General features: G+C 46.9%; 1 protein-coding gene across 1 annotated transcript in view; it reads right to left on the reverse strand.

Moving 5' to 3' along the window:
* The window catches only part of mmd (mind-meld), a 1597006-nt gene that overhangs the window by 929047 nt on the left and 646749 nt on the right, over positions 1–21210 (reverse strand). Inside the window, exon 6 of the mRNA XM_068225859.1 lies at positions 16119–16143. Within this exon, the coding sequence (XP_068081960.1) occupies positions 16119–16143 (25 nt within the window). The remainder of the gene's footprint in view (positions 1–16118; positions 16144–21210) is intronic.

Consider the following 21210-nt stretch of genomic DNA (forward strand, 5'->3'; position numbering starts at 1 on the left):
TCGAGAATGTGATAATATTTAATGTGATAATGTAGACCTTATTAGCGACAGGCGACGACGTGATTTTCATGAATAGATAGATAGGTAGAAGAAAGGGAATGTACGTGTCAAATGTTCTCAATAACATGATAAATACGTAAAATATATTTTCTTCCTCACGAGAATGTCATTTTTTCCATATATTTTACGTTGTGATGTTATAATATAGTTGATATCCACGTGGTATCAGTGTTAGGGTAAAAGGGGAATGATCCTTGTCAATTTGCAGTGAAAGTGTATACATGCAGTGTTTAAAGTGTTTAATGATTTTGTTTTGGGAATGCCAGAATGAAATTCAGGAGTGATAAAAAAACTGATAAAAGACATTTAACGGCATTACACATACGATAAAATTCAGTGTATTTAAAATTGCTACGCAGGTAATTATATGGCATTTCTATTGTGTGTAAAATTTTCTCAAATGATTCCCTCAGTGATTAAAATTGTGCTTTGGGAATTTGGAAAATCCATTCTTATCATTTAGTATATTAGCATATTCCTCTTACTATAGTGCCCTACTTTCAAGATGTTTAGATTACATGCTCACTTTATTTCAACGAACACAACCACTGACCCGTAAGCTCTCGAGCGTAGTCGTTGTGCTGAATGAAAGTAAGAAGAATGGGACTTCGATGCGCGGGTTTAATTTTCCGAAGTTCTTCATAAGATTCCCATCCGATAATATATTTGTGAGTCACGATTTTATACTTAGTACTCTGTCGAGGCCTGGGACAGATGCAATACATTTATGAGTTAAGACATAGGAAATCTGGTGATTTCATACAGAATTGTATAACTTCCATTTTAAATGTTAGAAATGGCACAGACTTCCTCGCACAGACTTCGTAGACAACTCAAGTCTTTGGCTAACCATCATCCGTCCACTCCAGTTACTCGTGCCCACTTCAAATGAAATAAGCATTCTTATGTGCCGACCTCGGCTGGACACAATACAGCGGCCTACTTTTCTCTATGAATATACTCGTCTATGTACCCTTACAGATGCCTCATTTATAGACAAGAGACTTGGACTACCTACAGAATGCTCTTAAAATGTTTGGAAAAGTTCTATCAGCGTTATATTAGAAGAAATAATAATAATAATAATAATAATAATAATAATAATAATAATAATAATAATAATAATAATAATAATAATAATAATACGTTATACAGTTTACGTATAACTTACTTAGAGAAAAATAGTAGGACCATCGAATGAACAGTATTGTCTTTGGAGGGGTCGATACCAGGAACACTGATTCAGTATTATCAAGCATCCACTTCGATAAGCCGGCCACGTCACCCGCATTCTTAAAACAAATGTGACCGAGCGAACTGGCCGTGCGGTTAGGATCGAGTAGCTATGAGATTACATTCGGGAGATGTTAGGTTCGAACTCCACCATCGACAGCCCTGAAGATAGTTTTCCGTGGTTTCCCCATTTTCATACCATGCAAATGCTGGGGTTGTACCTTAATTGAAGCCATGATTGATAGTTTCCTGCCGGACTGAGTGGCTCAGACGGTTGAGGCGCTGGCCTTCTGACCCCAGCTTGGCAGGTTCGATGCTGGCTCAGTCCGGTGGTATTTGAGGGTGCTGAAATACGTCAGCCTCGTGTCGGTAGATTTACTGGCACGTAAAAGAACTCCTACGGGACAAAATTCCGGCGCCTCGCCGTCTCCGAAAACCCTAAAAGTAGTTAGTGGGGCGTAAAGCAAATAACATTACTATTTATTATAGTTTCCTACTCCAAGCACTTTCCCGTCCTTTGGTCGCTGAAAACCTTCGGTGTGTTAGTGTGACGTTAAACCACTAGCAAAAAATAAATAAATAGAATGTACTGTATTCTCAGTTGAAGTATGGCCGGCTCGTTTCTGAATGGTCAGCGTACTATCTACGGTTTACAGAATTCTGGGTTTGATTCTCGGCCGGCCATGGGTTTTAACTGTATATGGTTAATTCTTCTGGTTCGGGGACTGGGTGTTTGTATTCGTTTCAATAGACACTTGTTCACTATACACACCACACTGCACAGAAACACGCAATAGTGACTACATTTCTCCAGGAAGGGCATGCGGCTATAAAATTTGGCCAAATCTACGTATGTGCCAACCCCAAGAATATTGGTTAAAACGCCAGGAAGAGGAAAAAGAAAACTTTCAATTTAAGTATGGACAACGTGAACAGGTACAACATCAAAAGCGATACTAGGACATTATAAAATCTTATCAAGAAATACCAATTTGACATCAACAACTGGGACAATACAGAATCTTATTCGGTCAATATGGTGTTGCACAGTCCATGAGGGTCTGCAGTATTTTCAATAACGGCGATGAAAGAGTAGTAGCTGAGAGCTTGCATCCGGGAGATAGTGGATTCGAATCCTACTGTCGGCAGCCCTGAAGATGGTTTCCCGTGGTTTCCCATTTTCGCACCAGGCAAATGCTGGGGCTGTACCTTAATTAAGGCCACGGCCGCTTCCTTCCAACTCCTACGCCTTTCCTATCCCATCGTCGCCATAAGACCTATTGTGTCGGTGCGACGTAAAACCACTAGCAAAAGAAAAGAACATTTCTGCGACTAAACAGAGCTTTGGCAGTGTACGTACATGTGCCAGCATTGCGGCAGTGCTTGTTGCTCTAGAACTGTTGTTTTCCTCCATCTAACAACCCTTTATCGATGACCTTGATGTACTCGGAAAACATCATCACATTCGCCAGCGTGTGAGTTTTTATGATATGATAGTTGACAATACTGTGTTTGAAGTTTACTGGAAATGAAATGGCGTACGGCTTTGTTTAGTGCTGGGAGTGTCCGAGAACAAGTTCGGCTCGCCAGACGCAGGTCTTTTATTTGACTCCCGTAGGCGACCTGCGCGTCGAGTTTACTTGAAATTCGTACTAACATCTTGGCAAGCATCACGGTATATACGGTATAGCTCTGTGGATGTACTGACTCTTTCTCTCTCTCTCTCACTCTCCAACGTGCGAACTTAACAGAAAGAGGGAGGTCTCAATTTCCATGTTCTTGTAATAAAAATAAAATTGTAACATATGAGTCGAAATGTAATGAGTCCCTACTTGTTATGTTGAGCGCTTCGAAGCTTTCATTACGTTAAGTGGCCAGAGAATTAACCTGCAGCTGCAAATAAAAGGAGAAGTCTCACAGAAATGATATACATCACTGCCAGAGAAGATTATGCTCTTTTCCAAAATACATTTCATAATTAACACAAGAAGCTTAGCAGGTATTGCAGAAAGGGATGATAATTAAACCGAAGCTTTATCGGTAATTACTGCTATCCTATGCTGTTTGTTATTTGGACACTCAGAAACTCATCATTACCGTCTGTTAACGTTTTACTTCATAACTGTATATGAAGAAATAAACCTATTTCAAACTAAGAACAAGTTTATGCTCCGGAGACTTTTCGAATGGTATGGAATTTGCAGCTAACCACTGACAGGGAGAGCCAAATCAAAGAAGTATATCTATAGAGAGTCTGAAGGTCTATGGCCTCATGGAAAGCAGAGATGCCCATTTTCTGAAACCCTGGCAAAGTGAGCTCAGATCTGCAACAGATGCCCTGTTTTCGAAATATGAAATTGCACTGTCCCGTAACAACTCGTACTTCCAAAGAATCTAACTAAGGAGAAAATTATATTTCTCTAAAGTAAAAAAGAGATCTTCAATGACAATTGTAATAACACATTCTACTGTAATATTTCCTAGGTAATAGATTCTGTAGTAACACACAATTTGTTTTGCATTGCACCGACACAGATAGGTCTTACGGCAACGATGGGACAGGAGGCCGTGGCCTTAATTAAGGTACAGCCCCAATATTTGCCTGGTGTGAAACTGGGAAACCACGGAAAACCATCTTCAGGGCTGCCGACAGTGCGGTTCGAACCCACTACCTCCCGATTGCAAGCTCACAGCTGCGCGACCCTAACCGCACGGCCAACTTGTTCGGTAGATCCTGTAGTAAAGTCAGTCGCTCAGTATTTTAACGTACCGTGTGCATTTTCACCACACAAGGTAAGATAATGGAGACACTAATCCAAATTTTCTTTGCCAAATGTATCAACAATGAGCACTGCTGACATGGAACTGTTGTTCAGTCGTCATAGTAGGGAACTAACTGCTGATGGTTTGGTTATCGCAATTATTTATAAGGTACAAAACCGCATAATCCCAGTGATCAGGAAGATGACCACTTTGTGGTGTAACGGTTAGAGCTATTAGCTGACGTCCTTGAGTTCGATTTCCGGTATTGCCAGAACTTCAAGATTGACAGGAGGGTCATTATGTGGTTAATTAGGTAGATGCAGCTCACCTCCATTGGAGGGTGTACCTGAAAACAGCTGACTCACCTCGGAAAGAGAACAGGAATATACTTCGTTTTCTTCTGTGGCTAAGTTTTTGACGCGCTGGCCTCTGGCCCAATGGATCCCGCGTTTGATTCCTGGCTGGGTCATGAATGTTAACTTGTACTGGTTACTCCATCTGACTTGGTATTGGGTATGTGTGCCGTCTTCAGTATTAGAATTTATCCACGTTAGGGCCCCGCCCTCACAGACGTGCAGGTCAACCATGGGCGTCAACTCGAAAGATCTGCTCTAGGGCTCTACGCCATTAAAAAGGATCAGGAAAATTACAACCGAAATGAGAAGAAAAGCGTGAAGGAACAATCATTCGAAGAATAAAGGTAAAAAGTCTTAAAGCATGGGTGGGGTGGGGAGTTTAAGTCCTAAGACTCGAATGCCCTTAAATCACCGAGTTGGAAGAAATAAAATGTGATGACAGACTACCCTAAGAGCCCTGAAACTTAATAATAACATTACACTCGTTGATGTATGCTCTGTCTCTGCTAGATGGCATTATTCACTGCAATTACAAAAATTAACACGTCAACGACGGGTACACACGCCCAGTAAGGTATAGGCCTACTGTAATTTTGAAATCAAATGAGGAAAAGGAGTGTTCACCGCGTGAGTTGGCTGTGCAATTAGGGGCACGCAGCTATAAGCATACATCCGGGAGATAGTGGGTTCGAACCACACTGTCGGCAGCTCTGAAGATGGTTTTCCGTGTTTTCCCATTTTCACACCAGGCAAATGCGGGGGCCGTACCTTAATTACGGCCATATCCGCTTCCTTCCCTCTCCTAGCCCTATCGCACCGACAGAGATAGGTCTTACAGTGACGATGGGATAGGAAAGGCCTAGGAATGGGAAGGAAGCGGCCGTGGCCTTAATTAAAGTACAGTCCCAGCAATTGCCTGGTATGAAAATGAGAAACCACGGAAAACCATCTTCAGGTCTGCCGAGAGTGGGGTTCGAACCCACTATTTCCCGGATGTGAGCTCACAGCTGCACGTGTGAAAGTTTAGGCAGATGACGGAACAACAGCAGGTTCAGTGAGAAGAGATAAATCATCGCAGTGCAGAGACTACTTGGCTACGTCCGAATGTACAATTTTATTCTCTTCCAAATTGTTGTTATTATTATTATTATTATTATTATTATTATTATTATTATTATTATTATTATTATTATTATTATTATTATTATTATTATTATTATAGCGTTTGATCTCCTTATGATTTTCAGAATCACGAATGTGATGTTTTTACTATCTGATTTCGGGGCTGGAAACTGGCCTTTAGGAAATGTGTTATCCTATGTTGGTAACCCAACAAAATTTTTGGTGGTACCAAACTCGCCTTCCCGCTAGCTAGCGTGTGGTACTGCGGTGAGACTTGACGAGCGTACATTGATTGACCTAGACGGTCAGGCTGCTAATCCTGGCGGGCAGGTAGGTTGCAGCTAACATGTAAATGCTAAATTAGGCTATAAATTATTTAAACCTCCCCATTCTTCGGGATATATTCTAATATGTTTCATGTTAGCAACTGTATTAGTATGATTGATTATATTTATTACATAATTTTACATCTTATGTAGGCAAATTTCCTCATTTTGGATGGAAGTAATTTACACTTCAAATGCGGTCAGTGTGTGTGTGCCATCGACACATCCTTGCATGTGCTGTACACAACAAGTCAGGTTTTACATGTAGGCACACTCTCTTTCCGCCTATGTGGTTTTGTCCTGACCCTTAATGCCACGCCTTAATACCAACCTACCAACACAAAATCTGCCTGGTAAAGCATCTGACGTGCAAACAGGCCGATACTCCTGTAGTATCACATCCCACTCCTCCCTGCTATCTCTTTCTTCTTAGAACTATTAGCATGTCTGATGCAATGAAGATTAGTGTCGATTGTCACGCGGGGAGAGCCAGCTTCCCCCCCCCCTCATGCCCGAAAAAAAAAAAAAGAATCTGTTAAGTGAGGACGAACTTGGCATTCCCAGCGAGAGGTAGTACGTGCTTCCCGCTGACTAACTCTCCTCGCCTGGCTATTTGTACTCTCGAAGTACTGATCAAGCCACCTGTACTTCTACTCGTAGGTACAAACAGGAAAGAGCTGTATTTGTCCGCGCCAGTGCAATTTTCAGAGCACGGTATACTGTGTACTGTATGTACACACACAGAGCATTGTCAACTAGGATTTCTCAGCGCTACATTTCAGGTATGTCTCAGGCAACAATAGGGACCATGGCATGACAACAACGAGGCCAGCCAGGTGAAGACGATGTCCCCCGAAGAATGTGAGATCGAGTTTGGGTGCTTAGTCGCTAACCTCTTTCGGAGACCCACACCAACGCTGGAGGACAAAACGGAATCGGAGGCGCCGGCACCAGACCCGGAGTCGGAGACGAAGCAGGAAGCGCCGAAGATCGAGGTGGAGACGGAGCTGTACAGGGACTGGTGCGACCCCCTAACGGCTTTTTCTTCTCAGAGGGCTTCATGAAGCCGGAGTACGAGGTGCTATTTGTCTACTACAGGCCGGGGGGTCCTGCACCTTCTGAATGGGGCCTAGTCCTGGACAGAATGCGGCGCCCTCTCCACGGAGACAAGAATTTCTCGACGACCATGTCTGTCGACAGCTTTCTACCAGGAGGCCTCATGATCAGGCATCACGACCAGGAGTGGATACGCGACGTGGAGTATGATCACTCTACTCCGTTTCAGATCGTCCGACTACGAGGGACGGACGGCGTGCGAGGGACGAACACCGGCACCCTCACGAGGAAGGCCGAGATGGAGACGGAGACCAGGGAGGCCATCACCCAGACGCCGAGGACGCAAAGGCATAAGCCACCCTGCCGGAGACCAACGACGCCACCACACAGGTGGCGGGCGCGCCCCGCGGAGCCACCACGACTGCGCGACCCAGGCCGAGCGTTTCGGTTCTGCAAGGTGGACGCAGACTGAGGTCCCGAGACACACTACGGTGAAGTGGACGTAGACGAAGGGCAACCAGGAATGGCCTGTTAGCCGGGCGCAATCCAGGAAAGCGCCCCAGACGGCGGATGACAGCACAGCAGTGAAGGAGGACGCCTCCTGGCGTTAGGAGACTGTTATCCAGGCCCGGCCTACCAGCGTGTTTGTCGAGGTGCAGACATCGATGCGCACCCCACGGGACAGGGAACACTGTCGGGTGTCAGCATCGACCGACGCCACCTCTGTCAGCCAGGAGGAGGGAGACGTCGTCTCTACAGCGGGACCACCCGCTACCGGAGCAATTCGGCCATTCACTTCGTCACTGGTAGGAGCGAGCACCCTGTCGTCACCGAGCGAGCACCCTGTCAGCCGCTAGGTCGCCCACGTCTCCCGACAACTTGCTCATCTGCGGTACGCTAGTACCCCAATCCAGCCGCTTGGAGCGCTCCACAAGACTGCCTGCCAGCGCGAGCCGGGGCTCGCTCGCCGCCAGCTACACCGAGGGTCTTCCCGCAACGGCCGCCATCTTGGAATTTACAGCGCGGTCCGATCTCCTGGATACCGTCCTGGAGCCACCTTTCTGCGGTCCCGCATATTCACACCAGCTGCTCGGCCGTCCGGAAGTCACCCAACGCAAGCCAACGTCACCAGAGCCAGCTGCCAGCCTGCCTGCCATTGTGCGGGCAAACGCAAATTGTCAGTAGCACTCAGTGTTGATACTCGCTCGGTTCTTGTCACGTTGAGATACGAAACCTATACCTGAACCGACAGTACTCACTGAGTTGCGCCAAGTAACGAGCCGGTCCTCCTAGTAAGTTTGACCGTTCCAGTGTTTTAAACAACACCCCTGAACCACCCCCTCGCCCTGTCGGGACCCGCCTGGTGGATTGAGTAGCCAGGACCCCGACTTCCCAGTCATAAACCACCATGTCCTCTGAACTCAAAAATCCGAAAACACCCTACCACATACCACTACGAATCCGCACCGAAGTACCCGAATCTGATTACCTTCCTCTAGTCATCCCAATCCTGAACATCGCTCATATGAGCCCACTAGAGCAAATTCAGGAACGCCTTGATCACCGCAAACTCATACATACTGCCATACGCAATGTCCGACATCACATTCAATTCTTACAAGAAATAGACAACGGCTACACACTTATCTTCTCACGCACCGGTGAAGAAAACTACTTTGCAACCGTTCAGGAACTGACACTCCACAAAGTAGAATACAAAACCCTATCAGATGGTGTACAAACAGTACATAAACAAACTCAAACAAAACCGCTACTAGGGCACAAAATGACACAAACCATCAAACACAGAATTATACAGACCAACGCCCAGGCACGTCATCTCAGTAAATTCACACAAACACGCAGTGCCATTGGACACACAGCAACCCAGACTAACGTCACTTTGCCACCAGATGCTGACACCCTCTCATGCGAACCAACACAAACAGAAGACTTACAATCACCTACTACACACGCACTCCCCCTACCCAACCTACCAGAAACCGAACCCGGGACTGAGACCCAATCAGTCTCACAACCGGGCACGGACACCCAAACAATGTACACTCAAACTGGGAGGAGGCGTAGCAAACCTGCCCCCAGGCTGAAGACAACACCAACGCACACCACCCGCACTACAGAAACTCGAACCTACCAACATCCTCGCTCCACTCTCATAACACAATGCTATAACTGCCTTAAATTAAACCACTCTGCAGCTTCTTGCTCAGAGGCAACCCGCTGTAACAGATGTGGGGGTAATCACCGCCACACTGTATGCAAGGTACCGCGGCTCCAGGCGAAGTGCGCCAACTGCCAAGGCAGCCATGCCGCTTCATACCCTGGATGCCCATTCCTAAAAAAGGCAAATAAAGCACACTATAAGCAGTCAAGACACTTGCATACACACACCTCACCTCCCCCTACACTAAACCTCACTAACGCTCCACCCCCGAACCCGGTACCTCTTACCCATACCAACACCAGCCAGCCCAGCCAAGATATAAACAACCTAGTAAACCTACTACTGATCAAGCTACTGTCGACCCAAAACCCGTACCACCCACCCACCATGCCAAGCCGACAGATTATCTTAAACTAATCTACCTATCCGCTACCCTCCAAGGAATAACCTCCTGACTACCAAGTATATGCCAACCGCCAATTCAAGAACAAATCCTAACCAGCCTCCCACCCAGACGTCTCGTAAGCTTTCTCCGCATCATCAACATCCCAGATTGTTTTCTCACCCTTAAAGCACTGGAACACACTGCTACGTCAGTCAAGCAACATCGGGCGTGGTCACTCACTGGATGGGTGACCTCCATCTGTATGTCTGCTTCACCTTCTTCGCACGATTAAGACATGCTCATGCACTCACAGCGTACATTACTGTACGTGCGCCAGGCCACATTCTGGCCAATGAACGAGCATAAGTTTCACACATCCCAATCCATCAACTACGTTAACATAATGGGATCACTTTGAACGTCATGGCACTCAAGACCAGTAAGGTCGATGGGCCAAAAGTTCTCGCACTGAGCCTACGGCTCGATGCATCGAACATGGGGATGACGATGACGACCCGCTACCTCAGGGTCACCAGGCCGGGAGGAGCGCCACCAAGACGAGGCCTCTTCCCCTGCCGAGAAGAGACTCCCATCGCCGGAAGGAAGATGCCGCCCCCGGACCAGAAGGACAAGACGACGCCAGCCCATCAGAAGAAGGACGCCCAGCCACAACCCAGGACTGCTCCAAGCATAGCAGTCGACCGAAGAGCAATTCAGGAGAGGACCTCAGCGGGTAACGGCAGTTAGGTGAGATTGAAACGTCGCCCTCGGCAGCTCTTGCGGTGTTTCCGCTGCCTTCGGTTACAGTTACTCTCTCTATATACAGTGTGGCCAGCGAGTGCTTCATTCTGATTGGCTCCGCCATGTTTTAGCCAAATGTCTCGTTAGCTGATTTAAACGTACAGTATGTATTCCGCACAGGTTAAGATCACTATGTATGTAGTTTCAGCGAAGTACAGGCTACCTGTTTTAACCTTAATACAACCGAAAATATGTTTTCATTAAACACGGAAGATCATTTAGTATTATTAGTTTCGAAATGTGTGTGAATTTTCTTATTTCTGAGGTCTGAGTTTTGAACAAAATTACGCCAGGCTGGTATGCTTCTGGATGCAGAAACAGATCCGGAAATGAAACTGGACAATTGCTTGTTTTCAGCTGTGAAGGTAGCACGTTGTAAGACGCTCCCAGCAACGAGTAGAGTTGTCTCATGCGTTATAATGTTAACAATAATAACAAAATGGGTTAGTAATTTTTTTGAGACCAAAGCAGTAAATGACAGATTTCTCCGTTAATATTCGCGGTACCCAAAACCTGTACATAACGAAAGTTGATTAGAGTATAATTTCCGATATTTTACGTTTTGTGCGATTTTACCGTGCAGGAAAAAAACCCACAGAGATTTTCACTATTACATTATTTTTCATAAATTTCCGAATATCCCAGAAAACATCTGTTGTATCTAAAACCTGTACAATAATAGTCCGACTCCGAGGATTACTGGTCAGCGTGCTGTCCTTCGATTCAGGGTGTCCCAGGTTCAATTCCCAGCCGGGTGGGATATTTTTAATAGCTCGGGCTTGGGGACTGGGTGCTTGTGTTTGTCCCAACACTCTCCTCTTCATATTCGGTCAGCATACCACACTACAAATCACCACAGAAACACGCAATAGTGATTATATCCCTTCATATAGGATTAGCGTCAGAAAGGGCATCCGGCCGTTAAACAGGACCAAATCAACGTGTGTGTGTGTGCCGCAGTTTTCACCCACAACCCCACAGTTGTGGGAAGAGCGGTAGAAAAAGAAGAAGTAAGAAAGAAGAAAGAACAGTAATAACAACGTATTAGCAAAACCGATACTAGCAAATAGAATGTTTAAAATGCAGCGGATATCTACCAGTACTAACCGAACCGGGGCACAGAATTAGTCTCACATCACGGGGATCGAACCGCGGGTGGTCGATAATTGAGTCCTGAAAATAAGTGCACCGGGACCAGGATAACTGCTTGGTTTCACCGAGCAACAAGTAATATTTTCTCAAACTATAGGCCTGTTGTATAGTGATACTGATATTTAATTCCTCATTGCGGGGATCAAACCGTAGCCATCACTAAAGGAGCATTATGCACAGCCGGGGGACCATGGCAGTTGCTTGCTTTCACCACTAAAGAGTAGCGGGTTTTCGTTATTATTTATATTAGTACCACGAGTTAAATGACACAGTATATTATGTTAACATTAATATGGAACTAGGTCATACATTTTATCTACCCATCGGTTAACTAGTTTTTATGTTCTGTGTGTGTTAAGATTATATACATACCGATAAGTCGTATATAACAAATACACTGACTGAGCAAATGTCATGGGATAGCGGAGCACTGATGCGCAGGTTTATGTCTGCGCACCACACGCCCCCTATGCCAGTGTTACTTATACAGGAGACCTTGTGAGCAGTGGCTGTGCATGTGACAGGTGTAACATGGAACGTCGTCGTGAGCTGACACCGTTCGTACGGGGTATGGTGGTCGGTGCCCGACGGATGGGAAGTGCGATTTCGGAAGTGGTGCGGGAATTCGCCTTCACACGATCAACCGTGTCCAGGGTGTATCGGGAATCGTTGAATGCGGGTGTCACCGTCCACAACAGACGAACGACCGGCTGTCCAGCCACCCTCGATGATCGTAACCGGCGACATCTGAGACGGATTGTCAATAGTGAGAGACGGGTAACCGTGCAACAAATCACGGCTCAATTCAACACAGGCCGTGCTAGACACGTCTCCCAGTGGACAATCTGTAGGAACATGGGTTCTGTGGGGTATGGGAGCCGGCGCCGCACACGGGTGCCACTGTTAACCCAACGTCATCGGGCACAACGACGCGCATTTGTCGCCAGTCACCAGGGATTGACACTAGAACAATGGCGTAACGTGATATGGTCGGACGAATCACGATTTCAACTGCACCATGCCGATGGGAGGCACCGTGTATGGCGCAGACCACATGAAGCGATGGATCTCGCCTGCCTCGAAGGTGTGGTCCAGGGCGCTGGTGTCCCTGTTATGGTCTCGGGTGCATTTTTCTGGTATGGAATGGGCCCCCTAGTTGTTCTGGAAGAGACTTTGAATGGTACGCGGTATGTTGAACTGCTTGGAGACCATCTCCACACATTTTTGACCTTCTAGCGCCCAGACGGTTCTGCGGTGTTTCAAGATGATAACGCGCCGCCACATCGTTCCCACGTCGCCCGGGAATGGTTCCAGGAACATGCAGTGAAGGTCGAACGACTGCCATAGCCACCCAGGAGCCCCGATATGAACCCTATGGAGCATATATGGGATGTCCTGGAACGCAAGCTCCGTGCCATGGATCCTGCACCCAAGAGCAAACCAGCATTGGCGGCCACTCTGCAAACGATTTGGTGTCAGCTGCGTCCAGAGCACTACCAGGGACTTGTCGACTCACTTCCACGGCGTCTCACTGCAGTTCGCAGGGCCAGAGGCCGCCCGACACACTATTAGGTGACTATCCCATGACATTTGCTAAGTCATTGTACACTTCTGTGTATAGTTTGATGATACTGCGTTGTATATTCTGATATGTAAAACCATGTAACCTGGAATATGGTAATGCTATTTTTTTAAAATTTGAATATAGGCTAACTTTACAGTCATCTCATACATTATTCAAGACAATGACTATACTACGTTGTATTTTATGCCACATGTATTATAACATAAATGTAGTTAAAGGCATAGCTACCAACACAGAATATCTATGCTCTTCAGTAATTGTGACTTGTAGGTCTATACCACGTATAAATCTAAATTTTGAAATCTTACTTCCAGGTAGTCAGACTCTGAATATAACAAATACTGATATGCCTATGTACACACGGCATAAGCAAAATAAATAACATCTTAAAATATTGGCATAGTCTATTCTTTATTGAAAAAATAATAATATACTCTCCGTCATCTATGAACTGATTGAGTACCTGGCTAAAACATGGCGGCTGGACTAGACTGATGATGATGATGCTTGTCGTTTAAAGAGGCCTATCATCTAAGGCCATCCACCCATGGACTGGACTTGGCCACACTGTACATACAGGGACTGTACCTGAGGTGGGGCCATCATCAGGGTAGGTGTGGCCTCCTAGTGAGGTGCAACCGTTGTGGGGGTGATCGCCACTACACGGACTGCGCGGCACTTAAGGAGGCGGTGGTGTGCGCCAACTCCGCGGGGGCCACCTAGCTTCAGATCGCAGTTGCCCTGTTTACCGGTCCATGACGCGGGAGGACAAGAAGGCGGCCCGGCGTCATGTCCCACCCCAATCAAGGAGGCCCCCCGTCTCGGCGGGCTTGGCCATATTCTCTGGGGATCGGAGACTGGGTACGACGGACCCCAAGGAGGCGCAGCGGTGCGGTGGGCCCTAGTGGCTATTGACGCATGGCTCCGCAACCGGCAAGGCCCGCGCTAGTCCCTTGATAACTGGCCTGGCGAGGTTACGGATCACGGCTGGTGCATGATACCTTTTCTCAACTAATATAAGCACCTGGACCTATCAAGAAACCACATACGTGGATGTGCTATCAACATACGTCAGGTTTTACATGTAGGCTCTTTCTTTACCTCATATGTGATTTTTCCCTGACCCTTAATACAACGCCTCAATACAACCTATCCGACACAAACTCTGGCCTTGGTAGCATGTTTGGCATGGAAACAGGCAGATACTACATTTATCACTTCCCACTCCTCTTTGGTATCTCTTTTCTCCTTAGAAATTAATAGCATGTCGGAGGCAATGTAGATTATTGAAGATTGCCACGCAGGGGGAGCGGGTTTCACCCCCTCCCGAAAGATAATAAAAGCTGCGAAGCGGTGGAGCCGGTCGACAGTGAATGTGAAAGGACGTACTTGTCTTTCACTCCGCTATCTCTATCTCTATCTCTCTCTCTCTCTGGTTCTCTCTCTTCTCTCTTCGAGAACTACGAGAACTCTACACTTCCTGCCCCAACCGGCTACCTCTTCTCGGTGCCTAGGGTTAGATAGGGTACTCTGTGGTCCAGGGGCCCTTTCGTGTAGGATCAGCCCGCACCCACTAGCTCGTTGTTAGAATATCCCCACACGAACACACACGGAACCAGGCTCGTAGTTCCCGAAAGAGCAGTCAGGAACTTTCGAAAGAGCAATTTGTCGGCGAGTCTGGGACCAATGTTCAGACACACGACGATCTCCGAGGGAACAGAGGCGACCGATATGGAAGAGCCGCTGTTATCACAGAGCTCTGACCAACCGACGGTCGCCATTACTACAACGGAGAATGAGACACCCTCACCTCTCTATGCGACTGTGGCGACGCTGTTCTGACAGCGTCGTTCCTCAACACCACATTTCCGTGGACACAGCTTGAGGGCAGCCCCACCGCTATGGCCTCGGACAGGCACATTAAGTCAGCCTTTCTTATAAGGCTGACACGTGTAGCCCTGCCACGAGCGACGCCAACAGGTCACAAACAATCCTTGCTCCGGACATTGACCCCGTAGGGCAGGGAATAAATGTGACACGTGGTGTTACACTAATACAACACTACATTGTGCACACAGCAGGTATACCTGCCACAAACACAAAGAGGGACTCGAACGCTAACCGGAGCTCAGGCTCACACCTCCCGGCCCAGCCATTGCCAGCCCGCGCGGAACGCTATATAGCAGAGCCCGTGGCCGGCGTGGCGATGACTGGGGGCCAGCGTACTATCCGGACCGGTGGCTATAGAAGCCAGACACAAAATGGGGAGCTCCTCTCCCCCCAATACAATCCACCCCTTCATACCCAACCTAGTGGTGGACTTGTCGGACGCCGGGAAAGCGGGACCTAGTCCCACCAACCCGAGCGAAGAGGCGGTGCACCGGGGAAGGAAAGAGGGTGACAAGAAACGGACTCTGCGGATGGTCCACCTAAAGTTCAACCCCCTCCTGAGCAAGCGGGCAAATCAGACGAGGCTAAACTGGTGGTGGACTTGTCAAGTACGTCCAAGGATACCGACTCTGAAAGCTCCGAGGGCGAAGAGCTAAGAGCGTCACAGGCGACCGAAATCCAGGCCCCAGGCTCCCAGCAGGGAAGCTGGGAGGACGGTTTCAGGGAGGCTAAGGGAGAAGAGGAGCGAGGGGAAAGGAAAAGAACCACAGCCCCTGAGCAGCAAGGCCCAGGTAGACGGGGCTCATAAACCAAGTACCCGCACTGACAGCTCTACCGACACTAAAATTGACTCAACGCAGCCACCAAAAACTAAACAGCACCAAACAACAAACACGAGGCAGACACAACGGAAACTACCTCAACCACCACAGTCAACAAAAGGGACCAACCGCAAGGGGTCAACACCCCACCTCTTACGTTACATACTAATGGCACTAAGTCATGGAGCTACTTAAAATGCTGGCACATGATCAGAGAGATTATTATATCTCAAGGCCGAGATTAGGTTCTCACGAAGCGATCCGGCTACACAAAACCAGCTTTAAAAGTTAAGAAATCGCTAATAGCGTGATGAAGATGCTAAATATTAAATTTGTACAAGTATTGCCCAACAGCACAATGAAGCGATTCGTACTAAGGACGCCATACCTTCGTTGTACCCTTTATCGCTCTCAGCTTATGTCCCATCTCCCAATGGGACATAACCAGATGTCTCAGCTTAGAGCGAATATCACTTGCTGGAACCTTGAAAGGCAACGCGGGTAGTGTAACTGCCTCCTTGGCAGCCTGATCTGCTAACTTGTTTCCCTCTATGCCCATGTGGCTTGGGAGCCACAGGAACGTGATTCTGGTGCCGGCATCCGAACACCCGGCCAGCAGGTCCTGGATCCGCTGCATCAGAGGGTGCCGAGGGAAACAGGTATCAACAGACTGTAGCGAACTCGAGGAGTCAGTACACACAAGAAAGTGTCGGCGCTCATTGGACAGTGCGCACCGCAGAGCTTCACAGATAGCATACATCTCTGCGTGTACACACTACAGGTTTCCGGAAGAGCAAATAGAAACCTATCAGTGTCGACAACGAACGCACAGCCCACTTTAGTGTCTGTTCTCGACCCAACCGTGTAAACGACGACTGATCCTGGATACCGGCCAACAACGGACAGAAAGAGCCTCCGATAAATCGAAGGGTCCGTGTTTTCCTTCGGGCCAGTGTGCAGATCCAGGATTATTTCAGGACGTAGTACTACCCATGGAGGTATGCCACTTGGTTTTCTAAAAAGGCAAGGAACCGAAGGTACGTAAAACAATCCGTGACTGCTATCCAAGCGTATTCCAACCGGCCGCGTTGCTCGAGGACAAGCAGCGTACAGCAGACGGTTGCCATTGTTGAATACAGAAGGATAGCTTGGATGAAGTGGCATCTGTCGCAAATTAGCAGCATACGAAAAAAAGCATTTGCTGGCGCCTCAGGTGTAAAGGCGGCACACCAGACTCAGCGAGCAGGCTAGCTATGGGGCTTGTACGAAAAGCTCCCGTCGTCAACCTAACCCCGCTGTGGTGGATGCTGTTCAGCTTCGCAAGCACGCTTGGCCTTGCTGAGCCATATGCTGCACTTCCGTAGTATAGCCGTGATAAAATATGTGCCCTATAGAATCGTAGGAGCACCGTGTGGTCAGCACCCCAATTAGTGCTGCTAAGAAAATTCATGATATTCAACTTCTTAGTGCAATGCACTTTTAACTGCCGCACATGAGGCTCCCACGATAATTTGCTATCGAAAAGGAGCCCAATACGATGTCAACTACAGGAATAGCTACATTTCCTAAATAAAGTTCAGGAGGAGGGTAAAGCGAACGTTGGCGACAAAAGTGGACAGCACAGGTCTTTGTGGTGGAAAACCGAAAGCCATGTTCGAAAGTCCACTGCTCTACTCTCCTAATAGCTTGCTGGGTTTTACATGTAGGCTCTTTCTTTTTCCGCCTATGCGGTTTTTCCCTCACCCTTAATATCACGCCTCAACACCACCTTACAAACACAAACATAAACATCTGCCAGGTAGCATGTCTGACATAGAAACAGGCCGATACTCCTGTAGTACCATCTCCCACTCCTCGCTGCTATCTCTTTCTTCTTAGAATTAATAGCATGCCGGAGGCAATGTAGAATAGTGACGACTACCAGGGGGGAGGGAGAGCGGGCTTGCCCCCCCCCCCCACCCCCGAAAAAAAGCTGCGAAGCATTGCCGTACGCCGACATGTCTACACCGTACTCCAGCCACGCAGGGTACCCCTATTGAAAATGTGATCTAGACAGGTGGACTGACACAGGTCTTGAGGTTTCACCTCTGCACGCGCAATCAGCCATTCCCTTTCTCCCTCTGACTGTAGTCTTCTTTGCCTACAGCATAAGCGTGGCATATTCTATTGTACAGAAGGACGCTTACTCTTGATTTTATGAGCTTTAAAATAGGGCTTACTTTAATATTTGTGTTCTGACGAGAACATTATAGTGAATTAAAGCACACTCAGGAACTGACAACAGTCATTCACACTAATAAGCATCATCGTGAATGTACATAACTTAGTTAATTTTTATGGTCACCAGCGAGAATAAATTTTAGTAATTTTTTATGGTCACCAGCGAGAATAAATTTTTGTTTCAGTGCTATTTAAAATAAATGAATACATGTAAATGGGTGAATCAATAAAATTAAGTTCGTGTTTGTACAAATGTTTGATTTTGTACACAACAAATTCTTCAATATCTCAAGGCTCATTTTCAAGAATAGGTCCCCTAAACTTCCTGTAATCTATAGTCATAAGGCTGTAACGTTCGAAACCCCTTAAATGTTACTGGACTCAGTAGGAATCACACACATAATCTGACAATCTGCTGTACATTGCCTCAAGTTCTTAACGGACAGCTGGGCCAGACAGTTTTTTTTTTTTTTTTTTGCTAGGGGCTTTACGTCGCACCGACACAGATAGGTCTTATGGCGACGATGGGATAGGGAAGGCCTAGGAGTTGGAAGGAAGCGGCCGTGGCCTTAATTAAGGTACAGCCCGAGCATTTGCCTGGTGTGAAAATGGGAAACCACGGAAAACCATCTTCAGGGCTGCCGATAGTGGGATTCGAACCTACTATCTCCCGGATGCAAGCTCACAGCCCCCCGCCTCTACGCGCACGGCCAACTCGCCCGGTCAGACAGTTTATGACGAGAGGAGGGAATGTTTTTAGCTTTACTGCTAGCTACTCATTACTGTGGGAAGGATGCAGCTTCGGCGACGGAAATTGAGGTACAAGCGCTGCTGCAGAGGAATGGCAAAAATATGATTGAATAACAGACTGCTCTGAATGACACCTCGTCAGAACATTTTTCGAGCTCGGCAAAACGAACAGCGCTATGCTGACGACAAATTACTTCGCTCTGCCGAAGATCAATGCCTGACAAAATGATGTCTTTGGAAGGTAATCGCTTACTCTCTCTGCTTCGCTTGTCATTTGAATCGACAGAACTGGGGGAGATGCTTTTTGCTCTGACGATACATTTCTATAACTTCGGTTCGGTATTGATTTAGTGCAGCACAGGGGCGGCAAGAGAGCGAGACAGCAGACGAGGAAAAGAGCTGGAGGATGTGAGGGCGAACGAACTTGCTGGTCCAGATACGGGTGACGTTCAGAGAGAGATAGAGCAATAACAAGAAGTATAACGAAGTTCAATTCAAATGCTACTCCTACTACCCTAAATACGTACTACAAAACTAGTATATTTGTTACAGGCTTATTGCAAATATTTCTCACATTCTCACACTCTCAGAGGGTTTTTATCAATTCTACAAGAAGGATAAAACGTAACATATTTCTTCTGAACAGGGTGTACCGATAACATCGTAAATTTATGTGATTTTACAGAAGCTCCTGAGGAATTACTGAAAGCTATGAACGCAGCCCTAGAGAAGAATAAGTTGAAAATAAAAAAATAAATCAAAACAAAAGTGTTAGACCAAGATCGATAGCTGCAGTCGCTTAAGTGCGGCCAGTATCCAGTATTCGGGAGATAGTAGGTTCGAACCCAACTGCCGGCAGCACTGAAAATGGTTTTCCGTGGTTTCCCATTTTCACACCAGGCAAATGCTGAGGCTGTACCTTAATTAAGGCCACGGCCGCTTCCTTCCCACTCCCAGCCTTTTCCTGTCCCATCGTCGTCGTAAGAACTATCTGTGCCGGTGCGACGTAAAACAACTAGAAAAAATCACAAATGAGAAGGTACTAAATAGAATTGGTGAAATTGTGAAATTTCACCAGAAAAAGAGATGATGATCGTGTATAGCCCCCGTAAAGGCCTGGTGCTGGTCTTATGAATTGACGCCCATAGGCATAGTGCACGTTTGTGAGGATGCGATCCTACCAGTGATGAATTCTGTAGACGGCACACACACCCAGTCCGCTAGCCAGAGTTATTCAACAATGAAGAATAAAATCCCCGACCATACAGATACAGAGAGTCGAACCCGGGACCCCTTGAACCAAAGGCCAGCACGCTAACTATTTGGCCATGGAGACGAATGGAAAACTAGATAGATTGATAGGACATATCTTGCGACACGTAGGATTTGCTCAGTTAATTTTTGAGGGAATTGTAAGCAGTAGCCTAAGAACAGCAGGGGTAGACGAAGTTATGAATATGATAAACGGATTAGCGTACATGTAGGATGTAGTACAGTAGTTCCGTAAAAATGAGAAGATTAGCACGGGATAGGACGGCATGAAGGGCTAGTCCCGGGGACTACTGATCAGACACTTTCAGTGGGAGTTTGTTTGCGGTAGTTCCTCTCCCTCCTCCAGCCAACTTATCACACCCAATGTTGCTAAACTTCAGAGATCTCACGGGATCCGATGTTTCAACAAGGCTACGGCTGGTGGCCCTACTGTTGCTCAAAAATGCTTAAAAGTGTCCAATGTTAAACGATATTTTCCCCAAAAATGACTTTGATGAGAACATAATAGGTAATTATTTACGACATGCTCCAACATTTGAAACCAACACTCATGCCAATAGTGGAAGGATTTGTCGAAATTACAATACATTCCACGAATGCCAGGTAAGGTAGGTACAGAAAGAAACCTGTGACACTCGTAGCCCTTTAAGTACCTTGGCCTGCCAACATGACTACTCTACAGCCAGATGCAGACATTAGTGGAAGGACATTCTCAGCCATTTTGTTTAACTTTTTCGACCAGTCCCGCTGCCTTTCATATCAGGCAGCTACTCGATACGATATTGAGTAGGGCTAAATTAACTTCAGTCCAGGATAAACAATCCTTGGATGAGCCGTGAATAGAAACCGGGACCACCCGGAGTAAGATCCAAACAACTATTGCTCCTAAACGATTGGGCTGTCACAAGCAAGAAACCACAATAGTTCCGAAATATTATCCGTTCGGAGGCGACGATTGGTCTACTATTACATCTCCGCTTCATGTAAAGGGTCTAACAAGAGGAGGCTATGGCGCATGGGTGACCTTTGGAACACGTGTAGGGCATAACCAGGAGTATAACCGGTGCACGTAGCAAGGCATAATTCTAAGCCGTTTCTGAGAAATTAATTAATGAAAAATTCTAGTGCGCTTATGTGTAAGCTATGATTGTGAAATAGACAACGAGCTCGTGGCGCGGCGGTAAGTGCTCCGCTTCGTAAGCGGGATTCGATCTAGCGATCCCGCACTTATGA

Source organism: Anabrus simplex, chromosome 2, assembly GCF_040414725.1.
Source record: "Anabrus simplex isolate iqAnaSimp1 chromosome 2, ASM4041472v1, whole genome shotgun sequence".
In the NCBI taxonomy this organism is placed as follows: domain Eukaryota; kingdom Metazoa; phylum Arthropoda; class Insecta; order Orthoptera; family Tettigoniidae; genus Anabrus; species Anabrus simplex.